A 24,318-nucleotide genomic window follows, 5' to 3' on the forward strand; every position below is an offset into this window, starting at 1 on the left:
GTACAATAGCTGAGGGAGACTGAAAAACATTCTGAAGGAAGGCATCTGATAAGTAATATGGTTTCCTTCTTTGAGTAGTGGGCTTAGGAAGATAGCATAATTAAGGGTCGTAGTGGTAAAAGATTGGGCACTAGTTATTATTGCAAATTAGTTTAATGCATGTGTTTATGGGTATGGCTACTGGTATGCCTAATCATTTCTTTAGTTGAAGCAAAATTAGTTGTAGCAAAAGAGTGGGTGGATGTAAATGTGAGTTAGTGAAGAGTTGAAAAAACCAGAGGTAATAGTGAATATCAAAAAAGGTTGAAGTTGCATATGAAAGGGTGAAAGTGAGAGAAACTGGTGATATAAAGGAGTGGAAGTTAGTGAAAGAAAATTCTGTTGGGCATGCAAGTGATGTATGTGGTAAGAGGTTTGTTGGAGGAAGTATGAGGAAGGGTAGAGAGCGGTGGAATGAAGGATTAAAGGTGAAGGTGGAAGAGAAAAAGAAAGCTTTTGAAGAATATCTGCAGTGTAACAGTATAGACAAGTATGAAAGATATAGAGAGAAAAAAGTGGAAGTAAAACGGAAGGTAGCTGAGGCAAAGAGGGAAGGGCGCCCTGGCTGATTGGAGGTGGTTCAGGAATTAAGTAACTCCTATGAAGAGAATATGAAGTGAAGAGAGTAAGGAGTGGAGAGACTGAAAGATGAAAATGGAAGGTTATTGAAAGGAGATGAGGCAAGAAAAAGGTGGGCTGAATATTGAGGATAATAGAGAGGCAGATATAATTGCTGTTGCAGGTGTTAAGTTGCAGGGTGATAGGAGATAGAAATGAGAGAGAGATTACTAGAGAGGAAGAGAACACTAGATGAGACGATAGTAGGAAAAGCAGGTATGGATGGTGTGGGAGCCAAGGTGTTAAAGGAAGGGGATGTGATTGAGCTGAAATGGTTGGCAAGATTGTTTAATACTGTATATGTTTTATATTGTCAATAGTGCCAGTGGAGTAGGTATGTACATGTATAGTTCCACTATACAATAGTAAGGAAGAATTGCATGAGCGTTGTAATTTTATAGTTATTAGTTTGTTGAGTGTGGTAGGAAAAGTGTTTGGTAGTGTTAAATGATAGGATTAAGGATAAAACTGAGGATGCAATCATGGGGGTGCAGTATGGTTTTAGAAGAGGTAGGGATGTATTAATCAGATATTTATAGTCAAGCAGGTACGTGAGAAATGAGTAAAAGGTATGTAGGTATATTTTTCAATATTAAACTTACCCGATAATCATGTAGCTGTCAACTCCGTTGCCCGACAGAATTCTATGGAGGGATACGCCAGCTATCACAATACTAGAAGGGGGTGTATTTACCAGCGCCACCTGTGGCCAGGTACTCAAGTACTTCTTGTTGACACCTCCTCAATTATTCCTCTGTCGTGCTTCCGGCAAGACGTTCTGGGATACGCTTATGTTCTTGGAGTATTTTCACGACTTTGGTGAAGTATTTCTCTTTGATTTCGGCTGTCGCTTTACTGGAAACTTCTATATTAGCTTAGTTAGCTTTTGGAATTAATTTGATTAATTTTGGTGACGAGAGAGTATGAACTCTCGTTCACTTTTCAATGGCCGACCCTTCCCTTAGACGGAAGTGTTGGTGTCTAAGAGAGTATAGACTCTCTTTCTTAATTTTGCTTAACAAAAGTTATAGATTTATTTTATATCTCTCCGCCTCTTATAGGCCTCTTCGATTAACTTCCTTTTATTATAAACTCATTAAAATTAATTTTTATATTTGTTTATATTCGACCTTCCTAATAGTAGGCGGTCTTTTACCGAAGTTAATAAACTTTGAGCCCGTCATTTCGGTTTTACCTGTTAACATATTATGCTATTCCGCCACAGAGTTTGAAAGATTTTCTTTGACAGTCTCGTACTGTTTTCAAAGCTGAACTAACGTTTTGTTTTGTCTTTGCAGTTGTTGACGTTCAGAACGTTCAACTTGCACTCTATCGTTACGATAGAGAAAGAATGTTCACGGTTTCACGTTGCAGTAAGAGTAACCGTGTCTAGCGTTTTGTTCATTCTTTCTTAACTTAATGGTTTTGATCCTAATAAAGGAACTTTTCAGTTTTTTTCCTTTAACAATAATATGTTTTAACGATATATATGATTGGGCTCTTCTCTCAGGTTCTAAGTCAAGAGAGAGAGAGAGAGAGAGAGAGATAGAGACGGAGGGAGAAAGAGGATAAACGTTTCATTCAAGCCTGCCAGGCGTACGAGTAACGTCGTTATCGTTTTTTGCTCTTCTCCCTAGTCTCTTTAGGGGAAGAAACTAAACGTTTCTAGAGTGATCTAGTGTTTAGTCTCTTTCCAACCACTGAATTATCTTTCATTAGATTTTTCTGTTACATTGTAATTCTGTTTTCGCAATTACTAACTTTGAGAAAGGATAGAATTGCGTATTTCAGGTACAAACCACTTAAAGTTTCGAGTTCAGTGAAATAAGTGCAAACAGAAATCAAAGTGATAAGTGATTAGTGCGTGAGGGTACTTTTGTGCGCGCCAGTCGTCCTCCCAGTCCGGGACCTCTTGCAAGCTCCCAAGCCCAGGGGAGAAGCAATGTCGAAGGGCATAAAGGTTCAGCAGGCCTTGATCGGCGCACAGAAGTATTCTCGGTGGTTGTGGGCGTGTCTTACCGAGACCGTCACTCCCACCCGCAGACGATTGAGCCCTTATTTTGCTCGTCTGCAGAAGAGATTAGGGGAGAAAATAAAGGCAGAGTAACGCTGGTCTCAGGTCTCAAGACTTCTTAAACGTTAAGTCCAGACCTATGCCAGACGTACGAAGTTAAAGTTCACAACCCGAATGCAGTCATTGGGTTAGCTCTGACTCTCCTCAGTCATCAGTTGATTACACTCCGCCTAAGAGGAGTAAGGTTCTGCCACAACAGATCTCTGCTGTTAAGGCTTTACCTCAGCAGAACTTAGTGTCTGCCGACCCCAAGTTAACTCTACTGCAGTCCATACAGTCACAACTTTCGGTCTTGATGCGTGAGTGTCGGGCTGAGAGTGTTGCACCTCCTCCTCCGCCTACACTCCCTCCACCTGTTCTCGCTCCGCCTGTGCTCGCCCAGCCTGCACCTGCTCCGCCTGTGCTCGCCCAGCCTGCACCTGCTCCGCCTGGTCGCAGCACCATCTGCCAGGCGTACGATGTTGTGAACTCTACTACAGTCCATGCAAGCACAGCTTTCGGACTTGATGAGTGAGTGTCGGGCTGAGAGTGTTGCTCCTCCGCCTCCGCCTACACTCCCTCCTCCTACACTCGCTCCGCCTGATCACAGTACCATCTGCCAGGCGTACGATGTTGTGGACTCTACTACAGTCCATGCAAGCACAGCTTTCGGACTTGATGAGTGAGTGTCGGGCTGAGAGTGTTGCTCCTCCGCCTCCGCCTACACTCCCTCCTCCTACACTCGCTCCGCCTGATCACAGTACCATCTGCCAGGCGTATGATGTTGTGGACTCTACTACAGTCCATGCAAGCACAGCTTTCGGACTTGATGCGTGAGTGTCGGGCTGAGAGTGTTGCTCCTCCGCCTCCGCCTACACTCCCTCCACCTACACTCGCTCCGCCTGATCGCAGTACCACCTGCCAGCAGTTCCACCTGCCAGGCGTACGATGTTGAGACACGTGCTGAGTTTGCTGTTCCCTGTGGTGTTCAGCCTCCGCCTTTCTTAAGGCAACCTTTACATTGGGATCAGAAGGATTATACCTCTCTTCCTCCGCCTCCACTTGCTGCTCCACCAGTGATGCAACACTCGGTTGAGGTACAACAACCTCTCCCGTCCATGAGTCAGTTTCCTCAGCTCTTGCTGCAGCGAGCTCAACCCTCCATAAGGCAAGCACCACAACACCTTAGCCTTGCGCCTCAGGAGCCTCAGCTTGCGAGACATTTACCTTGTTCTGCGCAGCCTCTTCCTCATCGCGCTCCGCTCACACCACAGGAACTGGAACTTGCTACTCCGCTTCCGCCAACTGCTCAGCAAGCGCAACCCTTGGGTTCAACCACTCATGCTAGGAGTCAGCCTCCTCCACCCATGCGCCTTCCTTCTGCTTGTCTTTTATTCAGCCTTTGCAGACTGAGCCTCAGGTGTTCCCTCATCGGAGTCTTGAAGAGGAAACCACACTATTGTTGTTCCAGCTCGTTCTGACTGCTGTTCAGCATACCATGGTTTAAACCCCATGCAAGCATGCATAAAGCGCTCTAGCACTGGTCATGGAATTTCTGAGAAATGTTAAACGCCATGCACACGCTCTGCTTTCCTTTCAGCAGGCTCTGCTTACAGCAGGCTCTGCTTACTACATGCTCAGCATTCAGCATGCTCTGCATTCAGCATGCTCTGCATACAACATGCTCTGCATACAGCATGCTCTGCATTCAGCATGCTCTGCATACAACATGCTCTACATACAGCATGCTCTGCATACAGCATACTCTGCATACATCATGCTCTGCATACCTTACCGCATGCTTCTCAACACATCTTGGGTTGTTGCCAACTCACTAGACTGTCAAGCAGTTTCATAACGTTGCCTTCTAGTCTGCTGCTTTGCACCAGTGAACCCTCACTCAGAGAACTTAGCTTTTCTAGGATAAGGTCCCTGTAGATGAGAAAGTTCTTTTCTCCCTCCTTCTGATATTCCCTTGAGGACTCTGTCATTTGGAGGGAGCCTTTAGCTGCATAACCTCTTATGGACTTTTATTTAAGCATAACATGCTTACAGGGAAGGTAATGGTTACACTTCAGCCGCTAATCCCGTCTGTTACCACACCTGCTCCCATAGACCTTGAGCTGTGTTGCATGACATGCAGTCCAAGCTTAGTCCTTGTTAGAGGATTTTTTGTTTACGGAGTCAATGTGTCACGGGGAAGACGTTCAACAACCAACAGAAGGGACTTGTTGTGACGCAGTGCGGCAACCTCAGCAACCCGTTAAGGAGTTGTCTGTACGACCCAGACAGTCTAGACAGATTCGGGTTGTCACTGTACTTCCTCGCTTGCCCATGATTGACAGTTTACAGACTGTGCAGCAGTATCATGATCTTGTGTCCGGCTCCGTCAGACGACTGGCTTTTAAGAGCTCCCTCAAGTCGTCGCTGTCTGGAGATTTTCAAATGGACTATGGATCTGACCAAGGAACTGGGCCTCCTGGTCAATTTTGAGGAGTCTCAGCTCGTTCCATCCCAGACCATTGTCTCCTTGGGCATGGATCTTCAGAGTCGAGCTTTTCGGACTTGTCCGTCGGCCCCAAGGATCTTCCAAGCCCTAGAATGCATCCAGAGCATGCTGAGAAGGAACCGATGCTTAGTCAGGCAGTGGATGAGTCTAACAGGGACACTTTCATCGCTGGCCCTGTTCATCGAGTTAGGGAGACTCCACCTCCGCCCCCTTCAGTTTCATCTAGCTGCTCACTGGATAAAGGACATGACGCTAGAGACGGGCTCAGTTCCTGTTTCCGAAGAGATGAGGTCTACTCTAACGTGGTGGAAGAACAGCATTCTTCTCAAGGAAGGTCTACCTTTGGCTGTTCAGACCTCCGACCACCGTCTCTTCTCGGACGCATCGGACACGGGCTGGGGTGCGACACTGGACGGACAGGAATGCTCGGGAACATGGAATCAGGAGCTAAGGACACTTCACATCTATTGCAAGGAGTTGTTGGCAGTTCATTTGGCCTTGATAAACTTCAAGTCCCTCCAGCTTAACAAGGTGGTGGAGGTGAACTCCGACTACACCACAGCCTTGGCTTACATCTCCAAGCAGGGAGGGACTCATTCGAGGAAGTTGTTCGAGATCGCAAGGGACCTCCTCATTTGGTCAAAAGATCGAAAGCTCACGCTGGTAACGAAGCTCATTCAGGGCGATATGAATGTCATGGCAGATCGCCTCAGCCGGAAGGGTCAGGTCTTCCCCACAGAGTGGACCCTTCACAAGAATGTTTGCAGCAGACTTTGGGCCCTGTGGGGTCAGCCAACCATAGATCTATTCGCTACCTCGATGACCAAGAGGCTCCTCTTGTATTGTTCTCCGATTCCAGACCCAGCAGCAGTTCGCGTGGATGCCTTTCTGCTGGATTGGTCCCATCTCAACCTGTATGCATTCCCGCCGTTCAAGATTGTCAACAGGGTACTTCAGAAGTTCGCCTCTCACAAAGGGACACGGCTGACGTTGGTTGCTCCCCTCTGGCCCGCGAGAGAATGGTTCACTGAGGTACTGCAATGGCTGGTCGACGTTCCCAGGACTCTTCCTCCTAGAGTGGACCTTCTGCGTCAACCTCACGTAAAGAAGGTACACCCAACCTCCACGCTCTTCGTCTGACTGCCTTCAGACTATCGAAAGACTCTCAAGAGCTAGAGGCTTTTCGAAGGAGGCAGCCAGAGCGATTGCCAGAGCAAGGACGACATCCACTCTCAGAGTCTATCAGTCTTAATGGGAAGTCTTCCGAAGCTGGTGCAAGGCCAATGCAGTTTTCCTCAACCAGTACCAATGTAACCCAGATTGCTGACTTCCTGTTACATCTAAGGAACGTAAGATCCCTATCAGCTCCTACGATCAAGGGTTACAGAAGTTTGTTGGCAGCGGTTTTCCGCCACAGAGGCTTGGATCTTTCCTCCAACAAAGATCTACAGGACCTCCTTAGGTCTTTTGAGACCTCAAAGGAACGTCGGTTGTCCACTCCAGGCTGGAATCTAGACGTGGTCCTAAGGTTCCTAATGTCATCAGGATTTGAACCGCTCCAATCAGCCTCTTTTAAGGACCTCACATTAAAAACTCTTTTCCTCGTGTGCTTAGCAACAGGTAAAAGAGTAAGTGAGATCCACGCCTTCAGCAGGAACATAGGTTTCACATCTGAAACGGCTACATGTTCCTTGCAGCTCGGTTTTTTGGCTAAAAACGAGCTTCCTTCCCGTCCTTGGCCTAAGTCGTTCGAGATCCCAAGCCTGTCCAACATGGTGGGGAACGAACTGGAGAGAGTACTTTGCCCAGTTAGAGCTCTTAAGTACTATCTAAGAAGGTCAAAACCATTACGAGGACAATCAGAAGCCTTATGGTGTGCTATCAAGAAGCCTTCTCTACCAATGTCTAAGAACTCAGTTTCTTACTACATCAGGCTTCTGATTAGAGAAGCAAATTCTCATCTGAAGGAAGAAGACCTTGCTTTGCTGAAGGTAAGGACACATGAAGTGAGAGCTGTGGCTACTTCAGTGGCCTTCAAACAGAACCGTTCTCTGCAGAGTGTTATGGATGCAACCTATTGGAGAAACAAGTCAGTGTTCGCATCATTCTATCTCAAAGATGTCCAGTCTCTTTACGAGTACTGCTACACCCTGGGTCCATTCGTAGCAACGAATGCAGTAGTAGGCGAGGGCTCAGCCACTACATTCCCATAATCCCATAACTTTTTAACCTTTCTCTTGAATACTTTTTATGGGTTGTACGGTCGGCTAAGAAGCCTTCCACATCCTTGTTGATTTGGCGGGTGGTCAATTCTTTCTTGAGAAGCGCCAAGGTTAAAGGTTGTGATGAGGTCCTTTAGTATGGGTTGCAGCCCTGTATACTTTAGCACCTTTGACTTGATTCAGCCTCCCAAGAGGAACGCTGCGCTCAGTAAGGAAGACGATCTTATTAAAGGCAGAGTAACGGTTCAAGTCGACTTCCTTACCAGGTACTTATTATTTCATTGTTATTGTGGATAACTGATTATATGAAATATGGGATACTTAGCTATCCTTTAATCTTGTACACTGGTTTTCACCCACCCCCCTGGGTGTGAATCAGCTACATGATTATCGGGTAAGTTTAATATTGAAAAATGTTATTTTTATTAATAAAATAAATTTTTGAATATACTTACCCGATAATCATGATTTAATCGACCCTCCCTTCCTCCCCATAGAGAACCAGTGGACCGAGGAATAATTGAGGAGGTGTCAACAAGAAGTACTTGAGTACCTGGCCACAGGTGGCGCTGGTAAATACACCCCCTTCTAGTATTGTGATAGCTGGCGTATCCCTCCATAGAATTCTGTCAGGCAACGGAGTTGACAGCTACATGATTATCGGGTAAGTATATTCAAAAATTTATTTTATTAATAAAAATAACATTTTGTATTTATGGATCTGGAGAAAGCTTATGAAAGAGTTGATAGGGATGCAATGTGGAATGTGAAGGTTATATGGCATTGATGAAAGGCAATAAAATGTGGGCTAGGATGGGAAATGAAGTGAGTAAGTGGTTTGCAATGAGAGTGGGTCTGAGAGGGATTTGTGATGTCACCATGGTGGTTCATTTTGTTTGTTTATGGAGCTGTAAGAAAGGTAAATGCTTGAGTGCTTGGTCAATGATTGAAACTGATAGATGAGAGTGATCATGAGTGGAAGGTGAATCAGTGACTGTTTGGAAGGGCATGCTTGTGAGAGAAGGAAATTGTGACTAAACGTGGTTAATGATAAGGTTATGAAGTGCATAGTAAGTGGCGGTGGTGCTAGATTGAATGTCATGTTGAATGGAGAGTTACTTGAGGTAGTAGATCAGTTTAAGTACTTGGCTGCTTCTGTTGTTACTGCAAATAGTGGAGTGGAAGTAGATTTACATCATAGTGCAGCAAGGATGTAAAGTGTTGGGGCTGGTGAAGGGAATGGTAAAGAATTTGGGGTTAAGAATGAATATAAAGCAAGTTTTGTATTAGAAAGCGATTGTGCCAATTGTGATGTAAGGATATGAGTTGAGGAGAATGAAAGTGACGGAGATACTGAAATATAATGTGTTAGAGATGAAATGTGAGGAATATTGTCAGTGTAATGCAGTTGGATAGGGTTAGGAACAAATAATTTAAGAGTGAGAATGGGTGTGAGGAATGAATTAACAGCTGGAGTGGATATGAATGGGCTGAGGTGGTTTAGCAATGTAGAGAGGAAGGAAAATTGTCATCTGCAGGTGACGAATGCAAGAGTTGATGGGAGAATTGCAATAGGAAGGCCAGTGTTTGGGTGGATGGACGTGGGTGAAGAAAGCCATGCGTGACAGGAGGATGAATGTGAGATCCTTCCAGTCTCCGCGAATGACGTCTCATTTTTTAGAATCAAGGTACTTTTTATGATTACTCTCAACAGAAAGGGAGGATTCTTCCAGCCTCCGTGAATGACAGGGAAAATAGCATGCTAGAAATAGAAGTGAATGGAGAGCGATTGTGACGCAGTTCCATTAGACCCTGCTGTTATCTCGGGTCACCTTATGGCGACTGCTGACTAGCTACCCCACCAACTGTAAAGTGTGGGAGTCAGCAATATGAACGTCATGGGAGGTGCATAGAAATTTAAAGATATCGATAACAAAATTACTTAATTCTCTGGTCACCTAAAGTGCCCGCATACCTCCCCACTGATTAGTGGCATCAAGAAGATAGGGAAGCATTTCAACTTTGAGATTGAAAAAGCTATCCGACATGCATAGCTTGTTATTGTTATTAGACGCTGGTCTCATTGCTTTACGAGAGGAATTAGTTTATTGGAAAGAAATAAAACAGAAAAATTTATTTTATTTTAAGAAAAAAGCAATATGAATATTTGATGAGTATAGAAATAAGTTTTATTGTTAAAATTCTGTTTCTCTTTATTGACATTTAGTTACTCTATCCGTGTTTACTTGCTAAAAGCCCCTTTCTGCAGAAGTAGACTTTTCAATTAATATTATTCATAGGAAATTCTGCTAAACCAGGGAAAACTCCAGCAGGAAAATCCCCCAAATTTAAGCCTGGGGCCAATAAATCTCCAAAGTCCTGTCAGAAAAATATAAGGGAAACAAAGTCTGCAAAGAAATCACCTAAGATCAAGACTCAGGCCTCACTATTGAAGACTCCCAAAGCTATTGCCAAGAAGTCACCAGGTACTTCAACCCAAAGTAAGAAAGTGGCTTCATCTGTACGTAAGAGTTCCTCAGCCCTCAAAGAATCTTCTAAATCTCATCACAGCAACATACCAAAACCTCACAAAGAAAATCTTAAACCAGGTAATGTATTACATTAGAATGTTCTTGTACTTTTTTAGATGTAATGTAGTTACAGTACTAGTTTTAAGTGCAAAGGATTATTATTATTATTATTATTATTGTTATTATTATCATTATTATTATTGTTGTTGTTATTATTGTTGTTGTTATTATTACTATTATTATTATTATCATTATCATTATTATCATTATCATTATTATTACTATTACTTGCTAAACTACAACCTTAGTTGGAAAAGCAGGATGCTTTAAGTCCAAGGGCTCCAACGGGGAAAATAGCCCAGTGAGGAAAGGAAATAAATGAAATACAAGAAAAATAATGAATAATTGAAATAAAATATTTTAAGAGCAGTAATAACATTGAAATAAATTTTTCATACATAAATATAAAAACTCAAAATAAGCGGAAGAAAAATAAGATAGAACATTTGTGAATGATATGGGGGATTTATTTTACCTCTTTTATGGCTATTTTATTGGAATATTTTATGAATTCTACATATGTCCGTATGTTGGATTGTTTTGATAAGCTGTGGTGGCAAAGTAATAGTTTTTAGGTCTTCATATTATACTGCCATTCTATGACATTGGTCCTACTTTTAAAGACTATTAAGCTATATAATATTTTTGCAGAGCTTGCAATTCTTTAAATAAACAAATGTTATTTTACCTAACGAAAAGTGATCAGAGTGGGGGGGGGGGGGTTCCCATCAGTGCATCTGACGGAATGCACTGTAGGCATTGCTTAGGGTCTTTTTTGCGTCTTCAACTCCCTATCTTCTCTACCACTATACCCCCATTACAACTATCTTTCTTCCATCTTTCTCTATAACATCTTATTTAACTTTTACGCCAGAGCAAGGGGAGGGTTTTTGCCCAGTTTCACTTGGATGCTAAATTACCCTCCCAGGCACCAACACCAGGCCATTTGGCCAAAATTCATAGATTCAAATAAATATTGATAAGTTTTTATACATACATGCACATACCAAGGCACTTCCCCCAATTTTTGGGGGTAGCCGACATCAAATAAATGAAACAGAAAAGGAGACCTCTCCTTCTATGTTTCTCCCAGCTTGACAAGGGACTCAACTGAGTTTGGCTGGTACTGCTAGGGGTGCCACAGCCCACCCTCCCACATTATCCACCATAGATGAAGCGTCATAATGCTGAATCCCCTACTGCTGCTGCCTCCGCGGTCTTCCAAGGCACCGGAGGAAGCAGCAGAGCCTCTCCCAACTGCATCACAATCGCTCCCCATTCAATCCTATTTCTAGCATTCTCCCTTGCCTCTCTCACATCTATCCTCCTATCACCCAGAGCTTCCTTCACTCCATCCATCCACACAAATGTTAGCCTTCCTCTTGTACTTCTCCCATCAACTCTTGCATGCATCACCTTCTTTAGCAAACAGCCACTTTCCATTCTCTCAACATGGCCAAACCACCTCAACACATTCATATCTACTCTAGCTGCTAACTCATTTCTTACACCCGTTCTCACCCTCACTACTTCGTTCCTAACCCTATCTACTCGAGATACACCAGCCATACTCCTTAGACATTTTATCTCAGACACATTCAATTTCTGTCTCTCCGTCACTTTCATTCCCCACAACTCCAGTCCATACATCACAGTTGGTACAATCACTTTCTCATACAGAACTCTTTACATTCATGCCCAACCCTCTATTTTTTTACTACTCCCTTAACTGCCCCCAACACTTTGCATCCTCATTCACTCTGTGACATACATCTGCTCCCACTCCACCATTTACTGCAACAACAGACCCCAAGTACTTAAACTGATCCACCTCCTCAAGTAACTCTCCATTCAACATGACACTCAACCTCGCACCACTCTCCCTTCTTGTACATCTCATAACCTTACTCTTACCCACATTAACTCTCAACTTCCTTCTCTCACACACACTTCCAAATTCTGTCACTAATCGGCCAAGCTTCTCTTCCGCGTCTGCAACCAGTACAGTATCATCCGCAAACAACAACTGATTTACCTCCCATTCATGGTCATTTTCGTCTACCAGTTTCAATCTTCATTCAAGCACTCGAGCATTCACTTCTCTCACCACTCCATCAACATACAAGTTAAATAACCACTTCGGCATCACACATCCCTGTCTCAGCCCCACTCTCACCGGAAACCAATCGCTCACTTCATTTCGTATCCTAACACATGCTTTACTACCTTTGTAGAAACTTCACTGCTTGCAACAATCTTCCACCAACTCCATATAACCTCATCACATTCCACATTGCTTCCCTATCAACTCTATCATACGCTTTCTCCAGATCCATAAACGCAACATACACCTCCTTACCTTTTGCTAAATATTTCTCGCATATCTGCCTAACTGTAAAAATCTGATTCATACAACCCCTACCTCTTCTAAACTATCCTGTACTTCTAAGATTGCATTCTCTGTTTTATCCTTAATCCTATTAATCAGTACTCTACCATATACTTTTCCCACCACACTCAACAAACTAATACCCCTGGAATTACAACACTCATGCACATCTCTCTTACCCTTGTATAGTGGTACAATACACGTACAAACCCAATCTACTGGTACCATTGACAACACAAAACACACATTAAACAATCTCACCAACCATTCAAGTACAGTCACATCTCCTTCCTTTAACATCTCAGCTCTCACACCATCCATACCAGATGCTTTTCCTACTCTCGTTTTTCAATATTAAACTTAGCCGGTGATCATATAAGCTGTCAGCTCTGCTGCCCGACAGAAAAACCTAAGGACAAAATACGCCAGCGATCGCTATACAAGTGGGGGTGTACATCAACTGCGCCATCTGTCGAGCAGGTACTCAAGTACTCCATGTCAACACAGAACCAACTTTCTCTCTGTCGTGCCACTGGCAAGACCTACTAAATACGCTGTTACTAACTGGATTTGTTTTCACAACTATTTGGTGAAGTACACTATTCTAGTTTTGAGCTTTCGCTATGCAGGGGTTTTATCTTCATCTCAAAACTTGAACTCGTTTTGGATAGATTTATTTATGGTGACAAAGAGAGTATGGACTCTCTTTCACTTTTAAATGGCCGACCCTTCCCTCAGACGGAAGTGTGTTTAGGTTTTTAGTAATTTTGCTTAACACGTTATAGATCTATATATTTTATATCTCTCCGCCTTTATTAGGCCTCTTCGATTAACTTTCCATTTATTATAAACATATAAAAATAAATTTTTATGTTTTGTTTATATGCGACCTTTCCTGATAGTAGGCGGTCCTAACTTGGAACCAAAGTTAATCAACGTTGAGCCCGTTATATCGTATTTAGCCTTTAAGGAATTTAAAATTTTTAAAATTTAATGTTTTATGAAAGAATTTCTTTGATAGTCTTCGTACTGTTTTCAAAGATGAACTAACGTTTAGTTTTTTTTAGACTACGCAGTTGTTGACGTTCAGGACGTTCAACATGCGCTCTATCGTTACGATAGAGAGAGAGTGTATCACGGTTTCACTTTGCAGTAAGAGTAAATCGATTCTGACGTTTCGTTCATTCTTTCTTAACTTAAATAGTTTAAATTCTAAATTAAAGGAACTTTTTATTTGGAAAACCTTTCAGTTTTTTCCTTTAGCCAAATAACATGTTTTTTTGACGATATATAATTGGGCTCTTCTCTCAGTTGCGAAATCAAGAGAGAAAGAGAGAGAGAGATAGAGACGGAGGGAGAGAGAGGAGAAAAAATGTTCCGTTCAAGCGGGTAACGTTGTTCTCGTGTTAATCTCCTCCCTAGTCGCTGTACGGGGAAGAAGGTAAAACGTTTCTAGGGTTTTATTCTTGTCCCCAGGCTATGTGCGGTGAGAGTTTGTAAACGTAGTTTATTTGAACTAGTGTTTAGTCTCTTTCCCAGCCACTGAATTCTTTATCTTTATATATGTTTTCTGTTTTTGCTAGTATTAATGAGCTGCATTATACGACTGTTTTCGCAATTACTACCTTTTAATGAAGGGTAGAATTGCGTGTTTCAGGTAGAAATCAGTAAAAGTTTCGATTTCAGTGAAATAAGTGCAAAACAGAAAATCGAAGTGATAAAGTGATATGCGCAAAGTGTTACAGTGTTGCGTCCGAGGGTTCGTCTGTTCGTGCCTGTCGTTCACCTAGTCCGGGACCTCTTGCAAGCTCCCAAGCCCAGGGGAGAAGTAATGTCGAACGACTTATGGGTTAGTCAGGCCTTGATCAACGAACAGACGTTTCCCTCCGTGGTTTCGGGCGTATCTACCCAAGATCGCCCCACCCACACAAAGACGAGAGAGCCCATTTACTTCTCGTCTGCGGAAGAGGTTTCTCGTAAGAAACCATGGACCAAGGTCTCGCAGCTTATTAAGCGCAAGTCGGTCCCTTCCGCGCAAGTCCAACGGCCCAGTTGTAGCCACTGGTTCAGTTCGGACTCGCTGCAGTCTTCCGACGACTGCTCACCTCCTAAGAGAGGCAAAGCGGTACCGCAACAGGCAGTAACACCGTCTGTTGCCGCACCTGCTGCTGTAGACCCTAAGTGGTCTTTGCTACAGTCTATGCAGACACAGTTAGCATCTTTTATGCAGGAGTATCGTGCGGAGAAGGTTGACGCTGCACCCGTTAGCCTACAACCAACCACGGTTGTGCGTACAGTAGACGCTGAGGCTACCTGCTCCCGCACTCCGCCTATGAGAGTTCCACCACCCATGCGCAGTGTACCCTGCCAGCCGCACGTTGACGTTCACAGACGCACGCTACCCTCCGTTGACGTTCGCGAGTTACCACAACAACAGGAGGGTGGAGTTAAGTTGCTTTGTTTTGACGCGGTGCGTCAACCTCCGCATTCTAGAGTTGTTTTGACTGCTCAGTATAGTCAGTCAAAGCAGTCTCGAGTGAACACTGTATTTCCTCACGCACCTGTTGTGGTTGACAGTTCAGTTGTTGACAGTTCACAGACTGTCAAGCAGTTACATGACGTTGCCTCCTGGTCTGCTACTAATGCACCAGTGCTGTATGTCCTCACGCACCTGTTGTGGTTGACAGTTCAGTTGTTGACAGTTCACAGATTGTCAAGCAGTTACATGACGTTGCCTTCTGGTCTGCTACTAATGCACCAGTGAGAGACTCACTGAGATAACCTAGCTTTTATCGGACAAGGTTCCTGTAGATGAGAAAGTGCTGTTCTCCCTCCTACTGATTTTCCTTTGAGGACTCTGTCATTTGGAGAGGAGCCTTAAGCTGCTTAGCCTCCTATGGACTTTAATTAAATCATGATGATTTTTTAAGGATCTTCGTCCGGATCTTGTAACTGCTGCTCCTCGTTCGCCTAAACGTCAGAACTTACACTAGGCCTAGCTACTTCGAAGCCGTTGTTGTTAAGCTAGTGCTCTCTCGCTCTCCTTGAGAGCGTTACGTTGGCTAGGCGACTGGTTTTTGCACCAGGAGGAGTTTTAGGGATACAGCCTTTGATTTCCCTTCTTTTAAACTGGCTTATAGAGCGAGAGTCTGATAGGACACGAGAGAAGTTCTCGGCTTGGGAGTTCATGCCTCTGCCCAGATAGACTTCTCAATTCTGGTAGACTCGCCCTGGCGCCTAGCCAGGAGACGCTCCAAGTTGTTTACAGGTCAACTTCTCAACTTTTGTCGAGCCTCTGAAGTTTTGCTGTACTATTATGTCACACATAACAAGGCTTCCAGGGATGGTAAATGGTTCCGCCTCAGTCGCTAACCCCGTCTGTTGCCACTCCTGCTCCCGTAGACCCTAAATGGGCTTTGCTGCAAGACATGCAGTCCAAGCTTGTGTCCTTGATAGAGGACTTAAATGCGGAGAAGAACCTTCTGGCCAACAACCTTCCAACCGGTTGGTTGTGCGCCCTGTTGACGCTGAGGTATCCTACTCGCGTCTGCCAGTTGAGGTGGTTCCTCCACCGATGCGACCCAGTGTGGGTTGCCAGTCGCACGTTGACGTTAAGCAACGCTCGGAGGTGGTTGTTGACGTTCAGTGTGTCACTAGGAAGACGTTCAACAACCAGCAGAGGTGACTTGTTGTGACGCAATGCGTCAACCTCAGCAACCCGGTAGGGTGTTGACTGCACAACCCAGACAGTCTAGACAGTTTCGGGTTGACGCTGTACTTCCTCGCGCACCCATGGTTGTTGACAGTTCACAGACTGTGCAGCAGTGCCATGATATTGCGTCCGGCTCCGTCACGCATCCACCAGTGCGACCGGATTCAGCGAGTCAGACGTTGTCCACTCCGTTGCCGTTTCCTCATCAGTTTCGGATGAGGAACCCTCTGATGAGGAAGTTGCTGAACAAGACGATCAACCCCCAGCCCTGCTATCCATCCAGAAGATGCTGAAGAAGGAACGCTGCCCAGTCAGGCTGTGGATGAGTCTGGTAGGGACACTGTCATCCGTGGATCAATTTGTGTCACTAGGAAGACTACACCTCCGTCCTCTTCTATACCATCTAGCTTTTCACTGGAAAAAGGACAAGACGCTAGAAGCGGTCTCGATCCCGGTTTCCGGAAAGATAAAGTCTTGTCTGACTTGGTGAAAGGACTATATCAACCTTAGAGAGGGTCTTCCCCTGACTGTTCAGACTCCCAACCACGTTCTCTTCTCGGACGCATAGGACGTAGGCTGGGGTGCGACATTAGACGGTAGGGAATGCTCGGGATTATGGAACTCGAGTCAAAGGACAATGCATTTCAACTGCAAGGAGCTACTGGCAGTACGTCTGACCTGGAAAGCTTCAGGTCTCTCCTTCAAGGCAAAGTGGTGGAGGTCAACTTGGACAACACCACGGCTTTGGCGTACATCTCCAAGCAAGGAGGGACCTACTCTCTGACATTGTACGAGATCGCAAGGGACCTCCTCACCTGGTCAAAAGGTCTAGACATTTCACTAGTAACGAGGTTCATCCAAGGCAACTTGAATGTCATGGCAGATTGTCTCAGTCGGAAGGGACAAATAATTCCAACAGAATGGACCCTCCACAAGGATGTATGCAAGAGACCTTGGGCCACCTGGGACCAGCCAACCATAGATCTCTTCGCAACCTCGATGACCAAGAGGCTCCCAATATTTTGCTCACCAATCCCGGACCCAGCAGCAGTTCATATAGATGCCTTTCTACTAGATTGGTCACATCTAGATCTATATGCATTCCCTCCGTTCAAGATTGTCAACAAGGTACTGCAGAAGTTCGCCTCTCACGAAGGGACAAGGTTGACGCTAGTTGCTTCCCTCTGGCCCGCGAGAGAATGGCTCACCGAGGTACTTCGATGGCTAGTAGACGTTCCCAGAACACTTCCCCTAAGGGTGGACCTTCTACGTCAGCCACGCGTAAAGAAGGTACACCAAGGCCTCCACGCTCTTCGTCTGACTGCCTTCAGACTATCGAAAGACTCTCGAGAGCTAGAGGCTTTTCGAAGGAGGCAACCAGAGCGATTGCTAGAGCAAGGAGAACATCCACCCTTAGAGTCTACCAATCGAAGTGGGAAATCTTCCGAAACTGGTGCAAGTCAGTATCCGTATCCTCGACCAGTACCTCTGTAACTCAAATAGCTGACTTTCTCTTATATCTGAGGAAAGAACGATCTCTTTCAGCTCCCACTATCAAGGGTTACAGAAGCATGTTGGCATCAGTTTTTCGTCACAGAGGCTTAGATCTTTCCAACAATAAAGATCTACAGGACCTCCTTAAGTCTTTTGAGACACGAAGGAGCGTCGTTTAGTTACACCTGGTTGGAATTTAGACGTGGTACTAAGATTCCTTATGTCAGACAGGTTCGAACCCCTACAATCAGCCTCCCTGAAAGATCTCACCTTTAAGACTCTTTTCCTGATATGCTTAGCCACAGCTAAAAGAGTCAGTGAGATTCATGCCTTCAGCAAGAACATCGGATTCTCATCCGAAACGGCTACATGTTCTACAACTTGGTTTTCTAGCCAAACACGAGCTGCCTTCTCGGCCTTGACCAATATCGTTCGATATTCCAAACTTATCGTATGGTTGGAAATGAACTAGAAAGAGTCTTATGTCCTGTAAGAGCTCTTAAGTTCTATTTAAAACCTTTACGAGGCCCGTCTGAAGCTTTATGGTGTTCAGTTAAGAATCCATCTTTGCCTATGTCAAAGAATGCTTTATCCTATTTTATCAGACTGTTAATACGAGAAGCTCATTCCCATCTGAATGAGGAAGACCAAGCTTTGCTGAAGGTAAGGACACACGAAGTTAGAGCTGTCGCAACTTCCGTGGCCTTTAAACAAAATAGATCTCTGCAAAGTATAATCGACGCAACCTATTGGAAAAGCAAATCAGTGTTCGCGTCTTTTTATCTTAAGAATGTCCAGTCTCTTTACGAGAACTGCTACACTCTGGGACCATTCGTAGCAACGAGTGCAGTAGTGGGTGAGGGCTCAACCACTACAATTCCCTAATTCCATAACCTTTTTAATCTTTCTCTTGAAATGTTTTATTATTGTTTTTGGGTTGTCCGGAAGGCTAAGAAGCCTTTCGCATCCTACTTGATTTGGCAGGTGGTCAAAGTCATTTTTTGAGAAGCGCCTAGATTAGAGGTTTTGATGAGGTCCTTTAGTATGGGTTGCAACCCTTCATACTTCAGCTCCTAGGAGTCGCTCAGCATCCTATGAGGATCGCGAGGCTCAGTAAGGAAGACGTACATAAAAAGGCAGAGTAATTGTTCAAGTCGACTTCCTTACCAGGTACTTATTTATTTTATGTTTGTTATTTTGAATAACTGCTAAAATGAAATACAAAATACTTAGCTCATAATAATGTCAACATGTAATGCTGGTCTCTACCCACCCCCCTGGGTGTGAATCAGCTTATATGATCACCGGCTAAGTTTAATATTGAAAAATGTTATTTTTATTAATAAAATAAATTTTTGAATATACTTACCCGGTGATCATATATTAAAGGACCCTCCCTTCCTCCCCAATAGAGACCCAGTGGGCCGAGGAGAAAATTGGTTCTGTGTTGACATGGAGTACTTGAGTACCTGCTCGACAGATGGCGCAGTTGATGTACACCCCCACCTGTATAGCGATCGCTGGCGTATTTTGTCCTTAGGTTTTTCTGTCGGGCAGCAGAGCTGACAGCTTATATGATCACCGGGTAAGTATATTCAAAAATTTATTTTATTAATAAAAATAACATTTCATGTAGTGCCCTCCTCACTTCCTCTCTTGTAATCTCTCTCTCATTCTCATCTCCCATCACCGGCACCTCAACACCTGCAACAGCAATTATATCTGCCTCCCTATTATCCTCAACATTCAGTAGACTTTCAAAATATTCCGCCCACCTTTTTCTTGCCTTCTATTTCCATCTTTTACTGTCTCTTCAATTCTTGAACCAGCCTTCCTTACTCTCTTCACTTCTTTCCAAAAGTTCTTATTCTCTTCATATGAATGGCCCAATCCCTGACCCCACCTCAGGTCAGCTGCCCTCTTTGCCTCACTTACCTTGCGCTTTACTTCCACATTTTGCTCTCTATATTTTTCATACTTCTCTACACTATTACTCTGCAGCCATTATTCAAAAGCCATCTTTTTCTCTTCCACTTTTACCTTCACTCCTTCATTCCACCATTCACTGCCCTTCCTCATGCTGCCTCCAACAAACTTCTTGCCACACACATCACTTGCAATCCCAACACTGCTCCTCTTAATTACCCGTTTCTCTTACTTTCACTTCGTCATATACCATTTTCAACCTCTCTTTATATTTACTTTTTAACCCTGGTTTTATTAGCTCTTCAACCCTCACTAGCTCCCTTTTACATCCACTTACTCTATTCCCCCCACTCTTTTGCTACAACTAATTTTCCTTCCACCAAAAAATGATCAGACATACCGTTAGCCATACCCCTAAACACGTGCACGTCTTTCAATCTTCCAAACATTCTTTTAGTTATTAACACATAATCCATTAACGCCCTTTCTACCACTCTTCCATTTGCCACTCTTACCCATGTATACTTGTTTTTATCTTTCTTTTTGATTAAGTTAGCTAAAAAATATGCTTTCAAATTTAGTTTAAGTTTTTGTGTTTGTAAATTCAGTTATATTCCTACAAATTCTTGTATTAAGATTTTTTGGATAAGAAATTTGTCAAATTTTGTAAAAGAAATATACCTGGCATTTACTATATCAACTATAGTTCACCTACAAAAGGTTGACTTGCCTATGATTAACAGTGGTGTCGTATGTCCCATCCTGCAGGATAAAGTTTAATTCAAGGTGACTTATATATATGGCAACATCATTCAGTAAAAATACTACATACCCAGATTTGGACATCTTTCATGAAGTTAGAAAAATTGGGGTTGGAAAATTAAGTATTGTTTTCAAACTCATTCAAGTTTGGACCAATTTCAGCAGTTTTTTAATTACTTTTTTTTTATGTGAAAAGGCAAGTGGGAGATAATTTTATTATGATTTTCAGGTTTTGTATCTTTTGTGAGCCCAGCACCAGTTAAAGTGACTGGTGTTACCCAGCCAGCTATCACACCTGGAAAAGAATCTAATCTGAAATCGCATATCAAGAAGCCTTCTTACGTACCTTACAAAGGGGCTCTGAAGCCAGTAAATACTGCCGAGGTTTATAAAACTATGAGTGCAAAAATTCCACCTGTGAAAACGATGTAAGTATTTGTGTAGTTTTAGTTTTCAGAGCATCATAGTTTTTTAAACTAATATTATCAATAAACAAAATTGTGCTTTGATTATAATCATTGCATTTGTTTCTACGCAGCATACAAAGCCTCGTTCTTTAATTAGGGAGATTGATTTGGCGCAAGCTGGAATCTGCTGTTGCAGTTGGATAACGAGTAGCCATCCAACTGGCTAGGGTGCAGTATGAGAAGTCCACCTCCTCTCCAGTGAAAGAAGACTCACTTTTGCTTTTGCCGCTTTTTGTGTACATCATGTACAAAACAGCTACTGCCAAAACTAAAACTTCATTCTCTTTACAGTGCAGTTATTGATAATAGAATGGGGAGGCTCTTGTTGGAGAGACTCAAGGAGGAAGGCACGTCCTTCCTGGCCTTTTGAGTTGGAGGCTTCATTTTTGGCCTATCTCTTCCCTGTTTCCTGGCACGGCCAGTGTTTAAGAGCAGTTACATAATTTGCAATTCAACGAGGTTATTAACCCCAGAGGCTTGAAAAATAAGAGCCTTGTGCTGTCTGTAGGAAAAGCGGTCACCTTCTTAGCCCACCAGTCCGCAATCCTGTTGGCTAACTGGGTTTTGAAAAGGCAAGTTAGTACCCAGGTAGCGTTAGGGTTACGGAACTCTTCGGTGCGGGGTGCCACATCTCTCCTGTCTGAGAATTGTGTGGAGGCAGTGGTAGAATCATGGAGGACTCCCTGATCTACTATGCTGTTACCTTCAAGGGCCCTGGCCTTTCAAAGTGGCCAGTGGTCAAACGCACCACAGGATTGGGATCGAGGAACGGCCCTGCTCCTGTTCCTCAGCTTCCACAATCTGTCACAGAAAGAGCCTGTGCGGGCCCAACCTTTTCAACCACCCCAGCCTGCTTCTTTTAAGAAGGGTGGAGGTGAGAAAGGGGAGGGAGAAGGAACCACTGAGGCTGGCGTTCCCTTTATCCCACTGCCGAGAGTAAGGATTTATTTGTATTGCCAGTGGTCAATGTAGCAGAGACATGGGTATGATTCTGGGTACTGAGGTTCTGGATGGTTACTTGCTACCCTCGCTGGTAACTCATGGAACATCTAACATCCAGAAAAGCCCTGGCCTTATGGGCAGAGGTAAAAGAGATGTTTGAAAAGAACATGCTCGAAGTAATTTGAGATTGGTCTCCTGGCTTCTATGATCTGTTCTTTCTGGTAGAGAAGGCAATGGGTGACTGGAGACCATTCACCAACCTCTTCTATTTATGTTGGTGCTCCAAACAAAGTTCAGGATAGAAACAGTGCGCTCTGTGCTGTCTTTCAGCAGAGAGGGAGACTTCTTGCTTTCTGTAGACCTGAAGAACAAGTACTGTAAGTGCCTGTTCACCAGTCTTTTTGAATCTTGCTACAGTACCTTGTGTCAGTTCAAGAGTCTGTGCAGCGGATTGTGTACGGCTCCCCAGGTGTTCACTTGGGTGTTCACCTTGGTAGCCACACCTCTGCCATTGCTCATAATCTTTCTAAGAGTACTGGTTTTTCTTTTAGTATCTATTTATGGTATGTACTGTATGCTCAGATCATATTACTTTTTTCCTAAAGCTTTCAAAATGTACAATATGAAGCTATATGTATTGTATCATCCTAAAGTTATTTAATGACTTTGCTATCTCATGCAAAGACAATTAGTCTCCCATCCACTAAAAATCCTAATTACATGCTCTCAATTATTGATAAATGCTTGAATCTCTGGCCAGGTTCTGTGTAGTGTTTTTACCTTTTCTTATTTAATGAACAATAGTCCATTTATGTAACGCTGTATATGGTACTAAAGGTTTTTGCAGTACTGCACAACTTTCTGTCTTTTACTTTTCATCTATTCCCATTGACCTTTTCCTTACAAGTTGTCCAACTTCTTGAACTCTACACTCATCCAGTGTTCCCACTCCCATTTAGGAACAAATCCTTTGAGTTATTTCATGAGAAACTAATGATGTGAATCAGTGGTCCTGTTAGTTTGCTTCATACTACACACTGTGAAGGAGTTCCCTCATCTTGATACATAAGTTTTGACCTATTACTTGAAAACTTTTGGTTAGAGAAAATATTGAAAACTTGTGGTTAGCAAAAATGATTGAGAGCTTGTGTTGGGATTCATCATGAGGAACACTAAGATATGATTTTTATTATTTTATAACAGACCTGATATCATTAGATACCATTGAAGAATTTTGTTGGACTATAGTGTGCTGGAAAAATTTACTAATTAGGTTCTAAAGTTATTGAATTATGTTAATTAGGAATATTAGCTAACATTATTTACGGACTGTACAGTAATTATAATTATATATATAGTTTGACATTTTATATTTTTTTTTATATTTCAGAAAAGACAGACGAGAAGATCAGAAAAGGATTCTGGTAGGCGTGAGGTTCAACAAGCGATTTGAGCTGCAAATGGCTAAACGAGGAATAGACATTACTCAGTAAAATGTTTTACTGCATGTTTATTTTAGTGACCTATTACATATTAGTAAAATAGCATATTTTAATTGAAGTTCTTTGAAAAATACTTGTACTATATTACATTTTAAGATTCAGAGATTGATGTAGGCTATAGAAATTTACAGATATATTAGTATATGATTAGTTATAACTAGTGTGTCATTTGATTAGAATTGTGGTGTACAGTATTCTTGATTTGAAAATTTATAATTTTCATTTAGTGTATCCACAGTTTCTTGTGTAACTAACTATTTAGAGTTCTGTAATTCAGAAGTAGAGTTTTGTTACTAATATTAGTAAAAATAGTTTCTATTTGATTTTGGTTAACTTTCCTAGCAAACAAAACACCTTTATTTGTATGACTTAATACCCCTCTCTTGGATGTACTGTCTTCTTTTCTGTATGTAGTGTATACTGTCAGTATAGTATCAGGCTTTAAGGTTTTTTATTCATGAAGAAAAAGTTAATATACATTACTATGTACATAATGTACCTGTTCAGCTTTTGAGCTGTATTTACCATTTACTAAATTATTTTTATTAAGGTTTCAATAAAGGCTTTCAATGTACCTGTGAATATTTAAGTTTTCCTGAATCTGGGTCCTACACTAATATTTCAGTTATCTCAGTTATTTGCATCTCACTGTTAACTGCACTTTTTCAGCAGAAAACAGCTTGCACCATTTATACAAAATTCTAGAAAGTGTACATTTGAATGATTACTGTGTGGGTGATGCAAACATCAAGTGCAGACTCCATATGAAATGTTACTTTGTTTCAGTAACCTCTTTTCAGCCAGGCAAAGTGCTGATTAGCTAATTGATTTCCTGTAGGATTGGGGGAAGGAAGTGTGTTTGTCATGTTTTACTTTGTTGATGGACGTGAAAATACTGTTGTGATGCATTTTAGGTTTTATTTGTTCCTACGCAAATACGAACCATAGTTCTAAATATAGGAGAATGATAACAGTAAAGATGGAATAAGAAAGTTAAAAGTTATAACGAGGTGTCAACAATTGGCAGGTAGATACCTACCTGTAGCGGGGAGGCGATAGCCTCCCTGCTGGCACACTGACAAACCACTTAGA

At 42.8% G+C, this 24,318-nt stretch overlaps 1 protein-coding gene across 2 annotated transcripts in view; it reads left to right on the forward strand.

Annotated features, from left to right (window-relative positions):
- LOC137630520 (microtubule-associated protein futsch-like) overlaps window positions 1–23,791 on the forward strand; it is a 143,881-nt gene extending 120,090 nt beyond the window's left edge. The window contains exons 10-12 of one of the 2 annotated variants that reach the window (XM_068362035.1): window positions 9,760–10,050; window positions 20,545–20,743; window positions 23,115–23,791. In XM_068362035.1, coding sequence (XP_068218136.1) covers window positions 9,760–10,050; window positions 20,545–20,743; window positions 23,115–23,217 — 593 coding nt within the window. In that variant the 3' untranslated portion in view covers window positions 23,218–23,791. Of the gene's footprint in view, window positions 1–9,741; window positions 10,051–20,544; window positions 20,744–23,114 lie in introns of both variants that reach the window. The other variant, XM_068362034.1, reaches the window with a different exon arrangement.
- Window positions 23,792–24,318: the final 527 nt, after the last annotated feature.

The sequence above is a fragment of the Palaemon carinicauda genome, chromosome 38 (genome assembly GCF_036898095.1).
Source record: "Palaemon carinicauda isolate YSFRI2023 chromosome 38, ASM3689809v2, whole genome shotgun sequence".
NCBI classification, from domain to species: domain Eukaryota; kingdom Metazoa; phylum Arthropoda; class Malacostraca; order Decapoda; family Palaemonidae; genus Palaemon; species Palaemon carinicauda.